General features: G+C 43.6%; 1 protein-coding gene across 1 annotated transcript in view; it reads left to right on the plus strand.

Annotated features, from left to right (window-relative positions):
• SLC25A37 (solute carrier family 25 member 37) overlaps positions 1-8241 on the plus strand; it is a 39545-nt gene extending 31304 nt beyond the window's left edge. Inside the window, exon 4 of the mRNA XM_073622214.1 lies at positions 1728-8241. Within this exon, the coding sequence (XP_073478315.1) occupies positions 1728-2224 (497 nt within the window). The 3' untranslated portion in view covers positions 2225-8241. The remainder of the gene's footprint in view (positions 1-1727) is intronic.
• The last annotated feature ends 11027 nt before the right edge of the window (positions 8242-19268 follow it).

Raw genomic sequence — 19268 nt, forward strand, 5'->3', positions numbered from 1 at the left:
GCTATTCATATTCACTTATGTTGATGCCCAGTAGAAGAGGCTATTACAAATTTGTATATGAAATCCAATATTCATTATAAAGGGCAGCAAGTAAAAATGTGGCAAAGTATACAGGGAAAAAAGTATTTGATACCCTGCTGATTTTGTACGTTTGCCCACTGGCAAAGAAATACGGTAATCAGACTAATTTTAATGGTAGGTTTATTTTAACAGTGAGACAGAATAACAAAAATATCCAGAAAAACGCATTTCAAAAAAGTTCTAATTTGATTTTCATTTTAATGAGTGAAATAAGTATTTGATCTCCTATCAATCAGCAAGATTTCTGGCTCTCAGGTGTCCTCTATACAGGTAACAAGCTGAGATTATGAGTACACTCTTAAAGGGAGTGCTCCAAATCTCAGCTTTTTACCTGTATAAAAGACACCTGTCCAAAGAAGCAATCAATCAGATTCCAATCTCTTCACCATGGCCAAGACCAAAGAGCTGTCCAAGGATGTCAGGGACAAGATTGTAGACCTACACAAGGCTGGCATGGGCTACAAGATCATCGCCAAGCAGCTTGGTGAGAGGGTGACAACAGTTGGTGCGACTATTTGCAACTGAAAGAAGAACAAAATAACTGTCAATATCTCTCCGTCTGGGCCTCCATACAAGATCTCACCTCGTAGAGTTTCAATGTTCATGAGAACGGTGAGGAATGTACCCAGAACTACACGGGAGAATCTTGTCAATGATCTCAAGGCAGCTGGGACTATAGTCACCAAGAAAACAATTGGTAACACACTATGCCGTAAAAGACTGAAATCCTGCAGCGCCCGCAAGGTCCCCCTGTTCAAGAAAGCACATGTACAGGCCCCTCTAAAGTTTGCTCATCTGATTCAGAGGAGAACTGGGTGAAAGTGTTTTGGTCAGATGAGACCAAAATCGAGCACTTTGGCATCAACTCAACTTGCCGTGTCTGGCGGAGGAGGAATGCTACCTATAAACCCAAGAACACCATCCCCACCATCAAACATGGAGGTGGAAACATTATGCTTTGGGGTGTTTTTCTGCTAAGGGGACAGGACAACTTCATTGCATCAAAGGGACGATGAACTGGGCCATGTACCATCAAATCTTGGGTGAGAACCTCCTTTCCTCAGCCAGGGCATTGAAAATGGGTGGTGGATGGGTATTCCAGGAAGACAATGACCCAAAACACATGGCCAAGGCAAATGAGTGGCTTAAGAATAAGCACATTAAGGTCCTGGAGTGGCCTAGCCCTCCCAACCTCCTGAGATGTGTGCAAACCTGGTAGCCAACTACAAGAAACGTCTGACCTCTCATTGCCAACAAGGGTTTTTCCACCAAGTACTAAGTCATGTTTTGCGAAGGGATCAAATATTTTTTCACTCATTAAAATGCAAATCAATTTATAACTTTTTTGAAATGCGTTCTTCTGTTTTTTTTTTTTTTTTTGTTCTGTCTCTGGCTCAAAATAAACCTACCATTAAAATTATAGACTGATAATTTTTTTGGGCAAATGTACAAAATCAGCAGGGATCGAATACTTTTTATATGTATGTATGTATGTATGTATGTATGTGTGTATGTGTGTATGTGTGTGTATGTGTGTGTATGTGTGTGTGTGTGTGTATGTATATATATGTGTATATATATAAATTTATTTTTATTGCCTTTAACTATTGCTGATATCACAATCTTGGATTTTTCTCCATCTACAGTGGTCAAGCAACGAATGCAAATGTACAACTCACCCTACAGCGGCATGCTACATTGCATTCGCACTGTAAGTAGGACGGAAGGAATTGGAGCTTTCTACCGGAGCTACACCACCCAGCTGTTCATGAACATCCCTTTTCAGGCCATTCACTTCATCACCTATGAGTTCACACAGGAGCAGCTGAACCCACAGCGCCAGTATCATCCAGGATCACATATCATCTCAGGTGCCATTGCTGGAGCAGTAGCAGCCGCTGCCACCACGCCACTGGACGTGTGCAAAACTTTACTGAACACCCAAGAAAACACTGCCCTCAGTTCTGCTAACATCAGTGGACACCTGTCTGGTATGGCCAATACCATAAGGACGGTATACCAAATTGGAGGCCTAGGAGGCTACTTCAAGGGAGTGCAGGCCAGGGTCATTTATCAGATGCCTTCTACAGCCATTGCCTGGTCTGTATATGAATTCTTCAAGTACTTTCTTTCCAATCGTTGAGCGTGTACAGGCTGCCAAATCTTGCAGCAGTGGCACCTTTCTCTTTTGGAGAGCCTTTCCTCCTAGGGTAATGTAGAACAATAATATGGCACCTTGTGAACCCTCATAAGGAATCTGTCATGTGTGGAACCTCACCAAAGACCTGAAGCTACATGGAAATCATAACTTATTTTTAATCAGAAAATTCCATTGATATTTAAATTCCATTTTGGAAAAACTTGTTGCCTCACGGAAAGCAACTTTCCCAATTGCATCTAACTGGAGACCATTTCTATTTACCTTTTTAGTATTTAAAGTGTTATTTCACTTTTACACAGAATTGAATCACTTTGTAATGGCATTCCTATAAGCAGGCTGTGGGGAAAAAGTAAATGCTTTACTTTTACTTTTTTTTTTTTTTTCACCAGTCATGAAAGTTTGGTTTTTAAAGTGTGATGCCCAAAGCAGGTATTGTACAAGCAACTTGTACGATGGGGGGAGTGACACAGAACCTATCACCCTAGTAGTAGCTTTAGCTGTCCTCCAATTTATAGCGGAGCTGGTTTTACCCTACACTCTCAAGCAAAACGTCACACCTTGTTTGAGGGGAGGTAATGGTGTTACATTTTGTGTTTTGATGTAAGTTTAAAAATATATAGAGAAGCAATATGGGCTCATTATACAAAAAGCCCTTTCTATAAAACTAAGGCCCCTTTCACACTGGGGCGGTAGGGGGCGTCGGCGGTAAAACAGCGCTATTTTTAGCGCTGTTTTACCGCGGTATTCGGTCGCTAGCGGTGTGGTTTTAAACCCCCGCTGGCGGCTGAAAAAGGGTTAAATCCACTCGTATAGCCGCGTTGTCCCATTGATTTCAATGGGCAGGAGCGGTGAATACACCGCTCCTTCACCGCTCCAAAGATGCGGCTGATAGGAGATTTTTTTTCTTCTCCTGCCAGCGCACCGCTTCAGTGTGAAAGCCCTCGGGCTTTCACACTGAACAAACAGCGGAGGCTGTTTAGGGGCGGTTTGCAGGCGCTATTTTTAGCGCAATAACGCCTGCAAACCGCCCCAGTGTGAAGGGTCTAAATGAGCCTATCTCAGCAGCAGATAGGCAAGTTTTCTAATTGCATTCCTGGCTGTAAAAGGAAACTACGTTAGTTATACACAAATCTGTATATGAGAGGAAAGAATTAAAAGGATAGAACATTGAGTGTATAAAAAAAAGCAATAATAAGGGCTTTTACATAATGGGGTTCTTGGCAGATGGTTCTGACTCTCTCCAAGCAGAAATGGATTCAGATAGTAGGTGGGGAAGCTTCCTTGCAATTTTTTTTTTTTTTTTTTTAAATTGGCATTGATAAGGATTGCAAAAGGCACTGAGAAGCTGTCCAGTTTGCATTGTCTGTACTGGCATGGCCAGCTCCATGAGTACTAGTTTCTCCCCCTTGTGAAGTGATGGGTAGGTGCAGTTTTTTTGAACAGTTGCACTATTCTTCTGGTTTGCTGCAGAAAGGTGAAGGTTGTAGTTGGACATCCAGCGAGCCCTAGGCCCCTGCCTAGGCTGCCTTGTGGATGATCAAGCTCTTCCTCTAAGACCCCTTTCACACTGAGGTGGACTTCAGGCGTTTTAGCACTAAAAATAGTGCCTGTAAAGCAGCTGAAAATTGCCTCCCTTTCATTTCAGTGTGACTTCACACTGGGGCGGTGCGCTTGCGGGACGTTAGGAAAAGTCCTGCAAGTGCCATCTTTGGGGCGGCTTGTGGGTGCTGTAACGAAATGAATGGGCAGTGCTTCAAAGCGCCTGAGAAGCGTTTCGGAAGAGCCGTAACACTGTTGCTTTTAAACCTTCTTTGCGGTTAAAAGCGCCCTGATAGTGACCAAAAAGCACCGCTTAAACCGTGCTAAAGCGCCGCTAAAACAAGCGGCGCTTTAGCGCTGCCACAGCCCCAGTGTGAAAGAGGTATAAGTGCCTTGGAATCGACAGTTCAGATATAAAGTTCAGAGCTATTTAGCTTGGCACCTGTGGGTTGTCAGTGGGCAGTGTATTGTGGAAGCCTAATGCTATGTGCAGGTTTTGGACAGCAACTTCTCACTGAATGTATTCCTTCCCACTAGGATGGTAGTCCTACCTCTGCTTTGTTTCACCCCTACATTTGAGCAACCCCTACCTCGAGATGTGTAATGATTGAAAATGTTTACCTGTAAGCCACAGCTCTCCAAACTTTAACAAATGGCCGGGTTAATCCACTTGACTTTAGGGGGGTCAGACTGGCCATTGGGAGTAGACAATGGTGTGGATTTACTAAAACTGGAGGGTGCAAAACCTGGTGCAGCTGTACATGGTAGCCAATCATCTTTCAACTTCAGCTTGTTAATTAAGCTTTGACAAAAACAAAAACTGGAAGCTGATTGGGTTCTGTGCAGAACTACCCCAATGTCTCAGGCTTGGTGGTCATTGGGAGTAAAATAAATTACATAGCACCTGTGGTCATTAGGAGGAATAGTGCCCCAATATATTGGTATTAGTAGGAGTAGCTCCACATTGTTATGCTGGATACAAAAAATCCACTGAAAAATGTCGGTTCTGCAGGAAGTGGCCAACTCTTTTGTCTCGTGTGTACAGCTCGTCATCTGACAGAAGCCGTTCTCACTACTAGCTTCTGTCAAACGAGCATGCTGGAAAACCAGCATCCGATCAGTGCTCACAGCCAATGGCTGCAAGTGCTGATCGGTATGTTCTGGCAGGGCGGGGGGCAGTGCTCCTGTCAGATTACAATAGCTCAGCAGTGGAGCTTGCCGCACTAACATTGCATAGTTAGTACGGCGACCTCTTGTTTTGTGTGTTTTTTTTTTTTTTGTTTTTTTTTTTGTTTTTTTTTTTTAAATTCTTTTCTTCGGCCCGTTTTGGTTGAGTGAAACAAACTTAACATGTGTACTAGACTTAAGTGTGAGGAATGGTGCCTCATTGTTAATTGATTGGGAGGAATAGTGCATCATATCAGTGGAAGGAATGACACCCCAAAGACTGTATAAAAGCAAGCAAAGGGCCGCAGTTTGGAGATCACTGCTGTAAGTTGCTATTCTCTTATCAGACCTACAGGCACAGAGAGGGCTTGAACAGTGCTTAGCTGTCACACTTTAATACCACATTAAAACTTTCATGACTGAGAATAACATAAGGAAAGTGTTTTGCCATCCTTGCAGTATTGCTTTGTGACAAATGACAGGTCCTCTTTAAATCTTTAGTGCCTATTTTTAAGTAGGATAACCATTTTTTATTATGTATTGTTTCTTGTATGCACTTTTTAGTGTCTTCTATACACGGCATATCTGTATGCAGTCTTCAGGGGGAAGGAAGGGGGTTGTATCTGACAATACTAGGTCTTCCTCTCCTGTCCTCCCTAGGTCTTTATACTGAGCAGTATAGATCAAATGCCGTTCAGATGTTAAGGGAAGCGTTCACAGGAGGTGGAGTGAGCAGTGACTATAAACGCACCTCTCTGCACTACAAAAAATAAAAAAATCTGTTTCCTTTAATTGTTCTGCAGTGGAACATCCTATAGAAGCTTCACAAAGTGGAGCTTGACTTTAACGCGTGGAGCGAGAGTAATGTATACTGGAGCCCAGCAATGCTGGATAGTAGTTTTGCTGTAGCAGCATATAGATAAATGATTATGGAGAGCTTTTCTCAAGTACTGATCCCAGTCAGTCTCCAAGATTCCTTTATTTATGGTATTATCACTGCTATACAGGAGAACAGTCAAGACTACGCACAAGTCATAAATCTTTATTTTATAGAATATATTATATTAATATTGTAATGTTTCTATTTACTTGGATGTATTAGGAAGAGTGAAATGTAAATAGTTTTATGGCATATTTTTCTATGTAGAAGTTATTAAGCAGACAAGGAAATTCCGCTTTTATCTTGAAGTTTTGTTTGACATCATGAAGAGTTTTGTATTTAAAAGTCTGAATTTTGCCTTAAAAGCACACACCAGGTAAATTTTTTTATTTATTTTTTTTTCTGCCGCTGCCAATATAGATCTGCTTTGTTCATGTAGATCTATTTTTTTTTTTTTTTTTTTTTTTATCCGATTTTTTTTATTTTTGAACTTAACAGTGTGGGCAAATTCTGCAAACTTTCTATGTTTTACACCAAACATTCCTATAACAATAGGCTTTTAGATGTATAATTTGCTTTGTCCCAATTGTTACAATGAACCTTACCTGGCCTAACCCGTTTCTGTTTAAAGGATAAGTTCACCGTTCATATTCAGGGTGTAAAATGTTACGAATGGATCGGCTCCCCGATCTGACAGCTAGCGGGGATCGTCTCACTCTCCGCTAGCTGTAACAATTAAAAAAAAAAATATATGGCTGAGCGGGGCTCCACCCGCCTGGCCTTGTCACTCATTCGGTGTCCTGTGAATGGAAAACTACAATGTCTGGCAGCCTTTGCGGCTGCCTTCTTTTAGTTTTACATTAACTACCACAGCGTTGTGAACCACCTTCCCCTTTTTTTTTTTTTTTTTTCTCCCCCACGTTGCAAAGTTGAATTTGCACCGATTTGAGCAGTTCCATTGTCAACAATAGGGTGCGATTTGTCATGTGGTTTGGAACTGTCAAATCGCATGACAAGTCACACCAGTGTGAAAAGGGGCTTAGGAACATTTAGGCTCCATTCACACTCGTACGACTCCAGTTGCACTGACTTTTGAGTGGAACTTTGGATGGTGCAACTTGGATATGACTTTGGCTTTGACCAGTGATAATGGACAACTGTTGCTTTGAATAACATTCAGGCATTACTTTCATTCAACTTTTGAGGGTATGGCCCTCAAGTGGTATGAAAGTTGGACCAAAGTGGTGCTTGAACTACTTTGAAGTTGCATGTATATGAATGGTTATCATTGGAAAACATGGGGAACAGCTTGTCATGTGACATTGGTGTCCAAAGTTACATGACAAGTTGCACAAGTGTGTATGGAGCCTTAGTAGAACATTTCAATTTGATTTGAAACACTGCCCCAAAATTTCTAATTTTGAGAGGAATTGTCAGGAAATAATCCATTAGGCATTCTGTGACAACCAGGCCTCTTCCTCCCTTTTTTTTTTTTTTTTTTTTTTTTTTTTTTTTTTTTTGCTCTGTAACCCTCATTGTGGTAGGGATAGGTGGATAATGTGCGCTGAGAAGATCTAGAATGTAGATCAGGGAGACCTGGTTGTCACGGCAGGTATGAGAGATGGAGGAGATTAGCAGCTGCATTATATCCAAAGCTTTGGGGGAAAATAAACACTTTTGGGCAAAGTCCTATTTAAAAACGCAACTTCTTGCAGTACAGGGACAGGCACTGTATCCTTGATCACTATTCTCTTGCTTGATATCACTGATCTTTGAGAGACTTCCGCAGCCCTGTTTATGGGGCTGCTTTTGGACCAGGACTTCAGGAGATATAAGGGAGGTTCAGAATTGTGTTTTTTAAATGCACATGATCCCATCCCCTCCTCCGCCCCCCTCTGTCAATGTAAATTTGTTTCTTCCTCCTTTTTATAAATTAAAAAAAAAAAAAGAACCTTGCCTAGAACTTACCCCTCAAGAAAATGAAAGGGACTTCACCCTTTACGGAAGACTCCTATGCTGCTGATTGTCTTGCTAATTTTATAGGCTTTTAAAGCCTACTATATCGGGCTACCCATGCCTATGGGCACTGCAATGTTGGTATGAACAGTTTTAGTTCTCCGTGCCAATGTAAAGGGGATCAGTGTCTCACCCCTGCTTACTAGTGTTCAGTAGTGGTGTTACACAGAAGAGTTCCATTCCACTAAAAGTGGTAAACCCCTTTTTGTGTCTTCTCTATTTTATATTTGTGTGATTTATTGATGATGATTATTTTGTTTGATGCTGCTGCCACCTGCTGGTTAATGTACTATGCCTTAGAATCCAAGACATGCTGTGAGCCGAGGGAGGTAAATACTGGATTAAAAGAATATGCCAAACAAAATGACACTTGATAATAAATGTGCTTCATGGCGAATTACTGTCTGTTTATTTTTTTTATTTATTTTTTTTTGCTTTTTAGTAGATAAAGATGCCTCATCTTGGCCTATGTCCTTGACCTGCTTTGTTTTGGTAACTTATTTCCTGTTCCTTTTTTGTTGATGCAGTTAGCTTCAGCTTTATTTATTCTATGAATCTGTGTTTCCTCCACCCTTCCTGCTGCATCTTGATAATTACTCCTAGTCATCAGGGGTCTGCTGACGTGAAGAAGCAAAGCTATTACTCTACCAAAATGACCATCCCCACTTAGAGACACAGTGCAGAACAAGGCGTGGTATATCGGTACTGGGGGAAAGGATCAGCTGCAGGGAGACCACAGGCAATGCTGATGACTAGTCCTTTTTGGCACAGCTTCCACAGTTCCAGGTCCATTTTTTAATCGGTAATGCAGACCATACATTATTAACAGGATTGCTTTATTGAAGTAGTAAAAATGGTACATGGCAGAAAAGAACATTTTGACATGGTAAAAAGTAATGGTCAGTACAATGAAACGCAAGGAATCATACAAAGCAGCAGTGGCAAAATGGTTACCTTCAAAACATACAGGAAAGTTGCCAATAATTTCAGAGTGAGAAAAAAAGCTTTTCTCTCCAGTGAGAATGACCTGACACCTCAAATGTGTGGGTGGAGGAATTACTCCTGCTGAGCTTTTGTTTCCTGACAATGGAGAGACTTTCCAGCCATAAGAATGCGCTGAACATCCAGAAATTTTCCAACAGGCTCGTTGTACAGAAGTCACTCTTCAACTTCTAAACAATCAGCCTGCCCTGTTGGACCGCCCAAATTTTGATCCATGTATGGCTGGCTTAAGCTATCGCTTGGTTCTTACTAGTGGTACTTGTGAGATTCAATGGGTTGTCCATTGTAAAAAAGTTTGAAAAAGTTAGCAGGATACAGCTATACTGAATCATAGGAAATAGAGGCAGTTTATACAAAGAAAAAAAAAAAATCACATCCATTTATTTGGAAACTGAATATATTCATGAGAAGAGGGGGGAAAAAAAGAAATACCTGTGGTTTTACTTGAATATCTTAGGCAGGCAATAGACTTTTTCTATCCTATAGCCATACGTTGCAGGACAGAAATTCACGCGATTCCCCCATCAACACGTACAGTGCTGACAGGGGAATCCGGCTGAGCAATTGTCTTCTCCCGGCTGGGGAAGCTGTCTCCGCCGGGAGCAGATGGTGATTATCATTAGCAGCTGCTTGTAATAATAGGAAGCAAATCCGGTAGGCTGGTTGTACCCAAGTTGATCAATTGATCAGCTTGGTACATTCAACCTTTTACATTACCTTTTTATAGAGTTGCGCTTAAAATTGAGTTCCACCCACTTTTACAACTTTGTCTTAAAGTTATGACAACCCCTCCACCACTCGATTTTGGATAATTATTTTTTTTATTTCTCTCCTTACTTAACTTTCGTCCTAGCCTTGCCGTGGCCTAGTGCGTCACATCCTCTTCTCCCCCGCTGCCTTCTGGGACCTTTTTGTGTGTCCCAGAAGATGACGGGGCCATTCAGGAAGTGCTGCGCGACTTGTGCATGCACAGTAAGAAACCGGCAGTGAAGGCTCCACTGCCGCTTTCCCTTAGTTTGTAATGCCAGCGCCTGCACCTGATCCGATGGGCGGGGGGGCTGACATCACAGGCTCTCTGGACAGGTAAGTGTCCTTATTAAAAGTCAACAGCTAGTGTTTGTAGCTGCTGACTTAAAAAAAAAAATTGTTGCGGCTGGAACTCTGCTTTGCAGACGGAAAGTGCACCATCCATCACCAGAAAGTGCATGATCCTGAGTAAATGTGTCCACCTTACAAAGTGCTTGCTTAACAGCTACTGATAACCTCCTATTACAGAAGGTCAGTGGCTCAAAACCCAGCCAACGACTCTATCCATCCAGGGGGACTTTGAATTGAAGGTAAAGAAATCCACCACTTTAAGACTCGGTCATAAGAGATCCCCAAAAAAGATACAAACTTCATCTTCCAGCTCCAATTTTTCCAGCATGCCTTCCATGGTGCCTTGAGCCTGTGGTGCATTCAACCTGCTCATTAATGGTTTGAATCTTATGAACTGGCCGAGATTTGAACCATGTATGGCTGGCCTTAGTATATTGACCCAATGTATTTTACAAATTCCCCACACTTGTAGCCAAAAGTAATGCTGCACAAATATCAACCATTATTGTGACCTTAAACAAACCAACTTTTGAGTAAGAATAGTGAATGACAAACCTATGCGTTTTATTTACTGAAGAACTGCGGCATATAAGTTCCATACTGAACTGCTTACTGCTGTAAAATATTGGCGAGGATCCACGTCCTTGCTGTCTGTGTTTTCATTGAAAAATTGCTGTGCTTGAAACCCTTGTGCTTTACACTAGCACAGTGACTGCGGCATGCAATGCACAGACTTTACACGGGTAAACGCTATTTTGAGGATCAATATACACAACAATAGAAAATAATAGAAATAGACCCATCAGTCCTATGACTGAGCTCTCCTGTTATCTCAGAAATAGATCCGCAAAGTTCATGTGCCTGAGCTCTGCTCCTATACCAGAGTGTTATGCAGAGGACATCTGAAGGACAATGCAGCTTTTAACAATACAGGCTGCATTTTTCTGGAAGTTCAGTCTGGATCAGAATCCATAGTGTCCTACGAATAGCCGCATCTCCTTTCCTTTTATAGATCTGGTCCAAAGTTAAAAATTAATTTCCTCAAAGTTATATCAATTGTTTACAAAGAATAAATACAAAATGATTGACCGCATAGGTATACACCCTCTAATATGACACAACTAAATCATCTCTTGTCCAGAAATTTATTTTCCAAAGTCTTGTAATCACTTTAAAATAGTATTAAACTCTCAAGGGGCGGGGGGATGAATAAAGCTGTTGTGCCACTTTTCTGGGCTTAATCCCATTTGGTAAAATATTATGCCAAATTCATGAAGCATCTGTGACACTTTTGGTTCTGAGAGACTCGTGCACCAAATTCAGGTAGTTCTAAAATGCGCTGCTTTTACATTGTGTTGCATTCAGGGCTGCCATTAGGGGGGATACAACTGTAAGGGGTCCCGTCCGGACCAGAAGAAGGCAGGATGGGTGAAGGGGACCCCTGCTGTGCATTACAGAAACGATCTCAGAGTGTGATCTCTGTGGCATTGAGCTCAGTCATTGAGCTCTTTACTGCCACCTCTGGCTACTATGTGCAAGTGCACCCCTCATGTACTGGGCTTTTCTGTGTCAGCAACATGTCAGCTTTGTGACAAGCTGGGACCAGGTAGGAAGAAATTCTTTACAAGTATGGGCTGTGAAGGAAAGGGAGGGGGGCTGTTTGTGTAGAGGGGGGCCCAGAGCCTTGTGTGTTTACAGATTTGTGTATGTGTGGGGATGACCTATATACAGGTGTGTGTGTGTGGGGGGGGGCACTGCCCCCTCTCTCCAGCCTCCCACCCTATGTATTATGGATAGATTCATGCATTGCATTGCATGAATCTATCCATGGCCGCTGTAGCCAGCCCCTTTTCGGGCGCCTAAATTACAGCGGCGGGCATGTATTTTTGAAGCACCTGATTAGAGCCACAGGCTCTAATAGGCTTCAAAAAAAGTGAACTGCGAGTGAAGAGCATTGTGCTCACAGTTCACCAAGGTGTGTTAGAACAGCGAATTAATATTTGCTTTTCTAACACTGAACCGCCTCTCTGCCAATCAGGAAGCGCAGGTGTGTTACCAGTCACCTTATTGGCTAAAAGGACAGATGCTGTGATTGGACGCCTATCAGGAGGAGGAGAGGAGACGTGTGGAGGACACAGCTTGCCACCCGCTGCCCCATTGACATAGGGTAAGTGCTGGGCAGACAGTGGGTGGGGGGGGGGGCGTCACACTGTTAACATTTGATGGGCACAGTGGCTGCGTTTAATGGGCACAGTGAGGCTGCAGTTGATGAGTTTTTTTCAGTTTGTGCCCCCCTGAAAAATTTGGGGCACCAGCCACAACTGTACAGGTGCGTGTGTGTGTGCGCGTGTGCGCGTGTGTGTGTGCGCGTGTGTGTGTGCGCGTGTGTGTGCGCGCGTGTGTGTGTGTGTGTGTGTGTGTGTGTGTGTGTGGGGCTGACATTTTATATAGGTATGTGGGGGGGGCTTAGATAGAGGGGTGAGTGGGGCTGAGTGCGTATAGGTGTGGTGGCCGGTGTGTGGATTCTAAGTAATTTTCTAGCAAATAAAAAAAAGTAGATTTTTACATGTAGGAGCGAAGTGTCAGAAATGGCCGTAGGCAGATGGTTAACTTTTGTGCTTTGTCAGCAAGCTGAAAACATACTACCCCAATACATTATTTAATTTCAAGTGTTACTAAACCCACAACAGTAAAATCAGTCTGTATATGCATTAAAGCATACTTGTTATACTTACTGTGGAACCTAAGGGGTTAATCCTCTACATTGTCCAAAAAGGCAGTTTGATCCTGTCTTCTCTGAATCTCCCCTTTTTTCATTTTCACAGTCTCCAGATAGTACAGAGCCTTGAGGATAAGCTACACATGCTCAGTTTGGTGTGTATTGCTAGTTTTTTTTTTTTTTTCTTCTTGGGAGGGTGCATGTGATTAGCACAGGGCCAATCGGCACCGTCCAGACAGAGGGTCAGGGGTCCTGCAACCTCATAGGACAATCAGGGGAGAATGAAAACTCCTCCTACAAGCTTTAACCAGACACTAATAGAAGTCTCAAGACTCCTGATGCGGGATAAAGCCTTGTGAGTACAGACCCATGCAGTGGATCCTGGGGACTGGTTTTGTTAAGCCCCCTTCTGAGTGCTAGGAGTCAGCTATTGGGTGCAAGCTAAAGGGGACACCGGCTAGTGTCTTGAAGAAGCATGGCCCACTAAATTCCTTCTGCTACAAAAGGACTTGCTTTAATCTGTTCAGTTGATGCATACTGCTGCTAAAGGTCTGCTGCATAGTTCTACATAGAATCAAGCCTTTGCTATTCCTACTAAGGAGGTGTAGAGCTCCTGCTAGAAGATAACTGTTTTCAGTGGTGGCTGGTAAGGATTTTGGATGGGGGGGGTGCCAGACCCTGCCCTTCATTTATAACCCCTCCCTCTTCTCAAAAGTCCCACCCCTTATAGCATCCACCCACTCCGTCTCCTGTATTCCACTTGCTTCTACCCATAGTGTCAGGAGTATATAGCCCCAGCATCACAGACCAAGGTATACAGATCAGACTATACAGAGTAGCCTCACAGACCAGGGTATACAGTGGGAACAGAAAGGATTCAGCCCCCCTTAAATTTTTTACTCACTCTTTGTCTTATTGCAGCCATTTGCTAGAATCATTTAAGTTCATTTTTTTCCTCATTAATGTACACACAGCACCCCATATTGACAGAAAAACACAGAATTATTGACATTTTTGCAGATTTATTAAAAAAGAAAAACTGAAATATCACATGGTCCTATGTATTTAAAGAGTGAAAAATTTAAGGGGTCTAAATACTTTCCATCGCCACTGTACAGATCAGCCTCACAGACCAGGGTACAGTAGAAACCATCGCCTCTGGCTCTAATCACGTGCTTCAAAATACAAACCCCTGGCTATCCCCGCCATAGTAATTCATGTGTCCGGTGTCCTGAAAGGGGCCGGGCACATGGATAGGGAGGGTGGCGGAGGTGTCAGGGGGGCCGGTGCCCGTGCGTCCACAATGCACGGGCCGCCGCTGCCTGTTATTGATTTATCAAGAACTGATATTATTCCAGAGGGATTACAGTCCAGGATTCATTTGCTGCAAGTTGTACTCAGAGATAGTTGTCCTCACCTGTGAATAGTTAGTTTGGAGTATCCTACTAAATACCTTCTCTTCTCATATCCAAGTTCTCCAAATAAAATACAAAAAACAAATCCCCTAGACTGGTCATTAAATATAACTAGCGGAAGAGTGTGCACCTGGCTGTGTGAAAATCCCCTGTGACTGGCTGTGGAGTAATCAGTGGGAGGCCCGGGAAAACCAATATCCAAGCGACTCCTACGGGGGCACCACTACAGCTGCCTGTGTACAGTATGGAAGGTCCAACTTTCAGGGAGTCAGTGTTGTGGCATGTAACCCACTCCATAAAGATACAGTGATTGAAAAAGCACAAGCTACAGGATGGATACAGTAAAATTCCCAGCTCACTAAATATCAATTTTATTACAATTGAATTAATCATTAAGAAATGGAAATAGAAACCTTTACAGTTGGTCAGAAAACATTCATTACTATGTCCACTCTCATGACAGCCCCCAGTCAGCCAGTGGAGTACGTCTTCAACCACAGGAATGAATGAGCTGAACAACATGCATGTGCACTAGCAGCTGGATGCGGCCAGGACTTCTGTAGACCAGCCTTTCTCAGCCTTTTTACCATGGAGAAATCCTTGACACAATTTTTAGGTTTCAGGGATCCCCTGCTTGAAATGATAATTTTTACAACTCAGGGTACATTAGCATAGTTGCCAACATTGCAAAAAAAATATGTGGGACACTTTTTTTGGCTGTAGGCGGAGCTGTACAATAATTAGGGGGCGGGCCAAGTGTTTGTAGGCGTGGCTTAGCAAAAATTACAAGTGAAGTGTGCTGTGGCGAAAAATGGGCGTGGCTTATGTGAAAGTGGGCATGGCTTAAATGAGCGTGGCTCAAGAGGGTGTGGTTAGAGTCTGAGATGAATGAGGGATGGAGAGGGAAAGGGGGAGAGGGGAATGACGGGACAGCAGCCCCAGATCCTACACAATAGAAATATGTGTATTCTAGAAAGTTTAACAATCAGCAGATAAAGATACTCCAAACACCTGGTGTTAACGCTTCAATCATCCCGGCACCATGGTTGTTATGGTGTCAGGATGATTGAAGTGCATTATTTCTATTATTTCATTGTAATATTAAATTAAATCATTCAACTCACCATAATGCCGAATCAGTGGGATCCCTGAGCATGTCACCTGCCACGTCGCCTGCCACCAGCAGAGTCCGTCCTTGCATCAGGTGCCCCCGGCAGAGTCCGTCCTTGCATCAGGTGCCCCCGGCAGAGTCCGTCCTTGCATCAGGTGCCCCCGGCAGAGTCCGTCCTTGCATCAGGTGCCCCCGGCAGAGTCCGTCCTTGCATCAGGTGCCCCCGGCAGAGTTCGTCCTTGCATCAGGTGCCCCCGGCAGAGTCTGTCCTTGCATCAGGTGCCCCCGGCAGAGTCTGTATAGACCCCCTCGGTGCAGCCCCCCTCCATCAGTGCAGCCCCCCTCCATCAGTGCAGCCCCTCCTCTATTAGTGCAGACCCCCCTCTATTAATGCAGACCCCCCTCAATGCAGCCCCCCCGCTCAGTGCAGGAGCGGCCGGTGTTCTGCCAAGAAAGTTCCCCTCGACATGTAAGGACCCCCTGTACGGCGCAGCGCTTGCACAGTACAGGGCTGGGGAACTTTTTGGCAAGACATGGCGCCGGCGGCGCTGTGTCTTCTGCTTCAGTGGAGAGGGGAGGGGGCCAAAGAAGCTCATTGGCTGCACAGATCGAGCCCCCTTCCTCTCTCTACTTACTCAACACTAGGGGGAAGATCGAGCGGCGGCGCCGGCCGCCATTTTGCTGGAGCCAGCTGCTCCAAAAATAAAAAAAAACATTCCCGATTTTCCTTATGGAAAATCCCGATTCGGGACAGCCTCCAATCGGGACGAGGGTCCCAAAATCGGGATTGTCCTGTGAAAATCGGGACTGTTGGCAACTATGCATTAGCATGATCAGTAAGATGCAGTAGTAAACTCTACCACCATTTTTTTTAAAAATGGGCCTCCTGCAGTGTTTAACATAAAGGCATAAGATTTATGGGTGATTCCGCACAACTACCTAGGTGGAGTATAAGATCTAGGTTTAATAGAGTGTAGGTGTGCGCTGTTCTTGTGTTCTAAAGTGTGGGTTGTCCCAACTCACTTTCTAATCAATACTTTGTATATGTAACAAACTTGAGTGCATTAAATCGGGGTTCCACTCAAATTTTTAACTTAATCTTACCCCCTTCAGTTAATTGCATAGATGTTGAAATGCCGCACGAACATTTTTTTTTATCGCTGTAATTACCGTATATACTCGAGTATAAGTCGAGGCCCTAATTTACCACAAAAAAATGGGAAAAACGTAGTGACCCGAGTATAAGACGAGGGTGAGAAATGCACAGCTACTGTAAGTGGAAAAGAGGGTCAACAATGCCCATTTGCAGCCTCACTGTGCCCATTTGCATGCCTCACAAAGCCCATTTGCAGCCATAGGTCCCCCAAACTTCAAACTCGGTAGTTAAGGGTTCCTAGATGCCCCCTAGCTGCAGCCATAATTTGGGGTCTCTGAACCCAAATGGTCCCGAAGTGACATTGCTGCAGATGGACACAGTTGACCGAATTTGGGGCCCCGTATCTCGGGGCCACTTAGTGCTAGGAACCCCAAATTTGGTGTGCAAACTCAGTGGAACTAGTACCATAAAAGATCCAAAGCTGAGGTTTCTAGCACCAAGTGTCCCCGAGATACAGGGCCCCAAAAATCGGTTCAGAAAATGTCAAGCACTTTTCTGCAGCAGAGAATTACATTTTCCGAACCGACTTTGGGGCCCCGTATCTCGGGGCCACTTGCTCCTAGGAACCCCAGCTTTGGATATGTTGTGGTACCAGTTCCACTGGGTTTGCACACCAAACTTACACACAAAGTGGCCCTGAGATACGGGGCCCCAAAGTCGGTTCGGAAAATGAATTTTTTTGCTGCAGAAAAGTGCTTGACTCGAGTATAAGTCGAGGGGGGCACTTTCAGCACAAAAAAATTTGCTGAAAAACTCGACTTATACTCGAGTATATACGGTACCTTTTATATTGTACTTTATTGTGGCACTTCCTGTCTCTCCTCCCATGGGAGTAGGCGTGTTTATTGCCTTTCCCCGACGCTGCACTGTCTCCTGGGAGCTTAGTGTCAGGCTTCCCAAGATTCAGTGCGGAAACAATGATCATGCGCATGAACAAGCTGATCAGCATCAGATTTTTTAAGTTATTCTTCAGTACGAAAACAGACAGAGGCGGAAATATTACACCCAAACTGTGAGTATTATTTTGGGATTAGCAAAGTGTCTCAATGACCTAAAAAAAAAAAAAAAAAAAATAAAAAATTGGTCGCCGGACTCCCGCTTTAATTCAATGCCTCGTACATAATGTGCAAACAGTGCTCGCATAAAAAAAGTGACTAGTGCTGAAAATCAATTAATATACACAATAGTAGATAAAAAATCCAAAGTGACAAGTGCACTTCATTCATATGTGACTTCCGTACTTAAAATGAATATATACAGTCATATAAATAAATACAGTCCTTAAGAATATATATATATATATATATATATATATATATATATATATATATATATATATATATATTCTTAATGCAGTCCTTCAGTGTGTACAAGTATTCCAAAAAGTGACAGGTGCTCTTCAATCATATATCATAGTATTCCAAAAGTGAAAGGTACTCTCTTCAATCCCATATCATTTGTACTGGTGCTCCTTACAGTGCCCCTAGAGGTATTGCACTCACCAGAGATCCTCACTCCTCAAAGGGGTATTGTGCATTCACAGTATTTGCCACTGTGCAGCAGTATGAAGATCCACGCCTTGCTTTGTTCCTAATGTGCGATCATTCGTGCCTCCCACATGTAGAAGAAAGATGCTCCCATAGTATAATACCGTTTTAAAAAGTTTTATTTGGGCCAAACAGTAAAATCATACTCACATTTACTCTGTATGGAGCCCAGATGATGTCTTGATGATGAAACACGTAAGGTGAAGTTTCTAGCGTCTTTGCATCACTTCCGGTTAAAGCCGCGGATCGTGGATTATCCCGGCTTACTGTTTTTAACAAATAGCTTTAACATACAGAGTAAATGTGAGTGTGATTTTACTGTTTGGCACAAATAAAACTTTTTAAAACGGTATTATACTATGGGAGCATCTTTCTTCTACATGTGGGAGGCACGAATGATCGCACATTAGGAACAAAGCAAGCCGTGGATCTTCATACTGCTGCACAGTGGCAAATACTGTGAATGCACAATACCCCTTTGAGGAGTGAGGATCTCTGGTGAGTGCAATACCTCTAGGGGCACTGTAAGGAGCACCAGCACAAATGATATGGGACTGAAGTGCAGCTGTCACTTTTTGGAATACTAAGACCCCTTTCACACTGAGGCGCTTTGCAGGCGCTACAGCTCTAAAAATAGCGCCTGCAAAGCGCCCTGAAACAGCCGCTGCAGTCTCTCCAAAGTGAAAGCCCCGAGGGCTTTCACACTGGAGCGGTGCGCTGGCAGGACGCTGAAAAAAGTCCTGCAAGCCGCATCTTTGGGGCAGTAAAGGAGCAGTGTATACACCGCTCCTGCCCACTGAAATCAATGGGGCAGCGCGGCTATACCGCCGGCATAGCGCTGCTGCATCGGCTTTTTCGGTTAAAACTGCCCCGCTAGCGGCCGAATAGCGCCGCTAAAACGACGGTAAAGCGGCACTAAATATAGCACCGCTTTACCACCGATGTCCCCCCCCCGCCCCCCCCCCCCCCCCCCCCGTCCCAGTGTGAAAGGGGCCTCATACACATCTTTCTTAACATAATGGCATAACACTGCAGGAGGCCCATTTAAAGAAAAAATGGTGGTAGAGTTTACGACTGTTTTATAACTACATCTTACTGATCATGCTAATGTACCCTGAGCTGTAGAAATGATCATTTCAAGCAGGGGATCCCTGAAACCTAAAAATTGTGTCAAGGATTTCTCCATGGTAAAAAGGGACCACCCACACTTTAGAACACAAGCACCACGCCACACATACACTCTTTTTTAAACTTATGCCATAATGTGCTACTAAGCACTGCATATTATTACATTATGACAGACTTACCTTTTAAAACGAAGCCCTAAATGCAGAGTTCAGTGCACATGCGCAGTGACGTCATCAGCTAGAGCCAAT

The sequence above is a fragment of the Aquarana catesbeiana genome, linkage group LG03, assembly GCF_042186555.1.
Source record: "Aquarana catesbeiana isolate 2022-GZ linkage group LG03, ASM4218655v1, whole genome shotgun sequence".
NCBI lineage: Eukaryota > Metazoa > Chordata > Amphibia > Anura > Ranidae > Aquarana > Aquarana catesbeiana.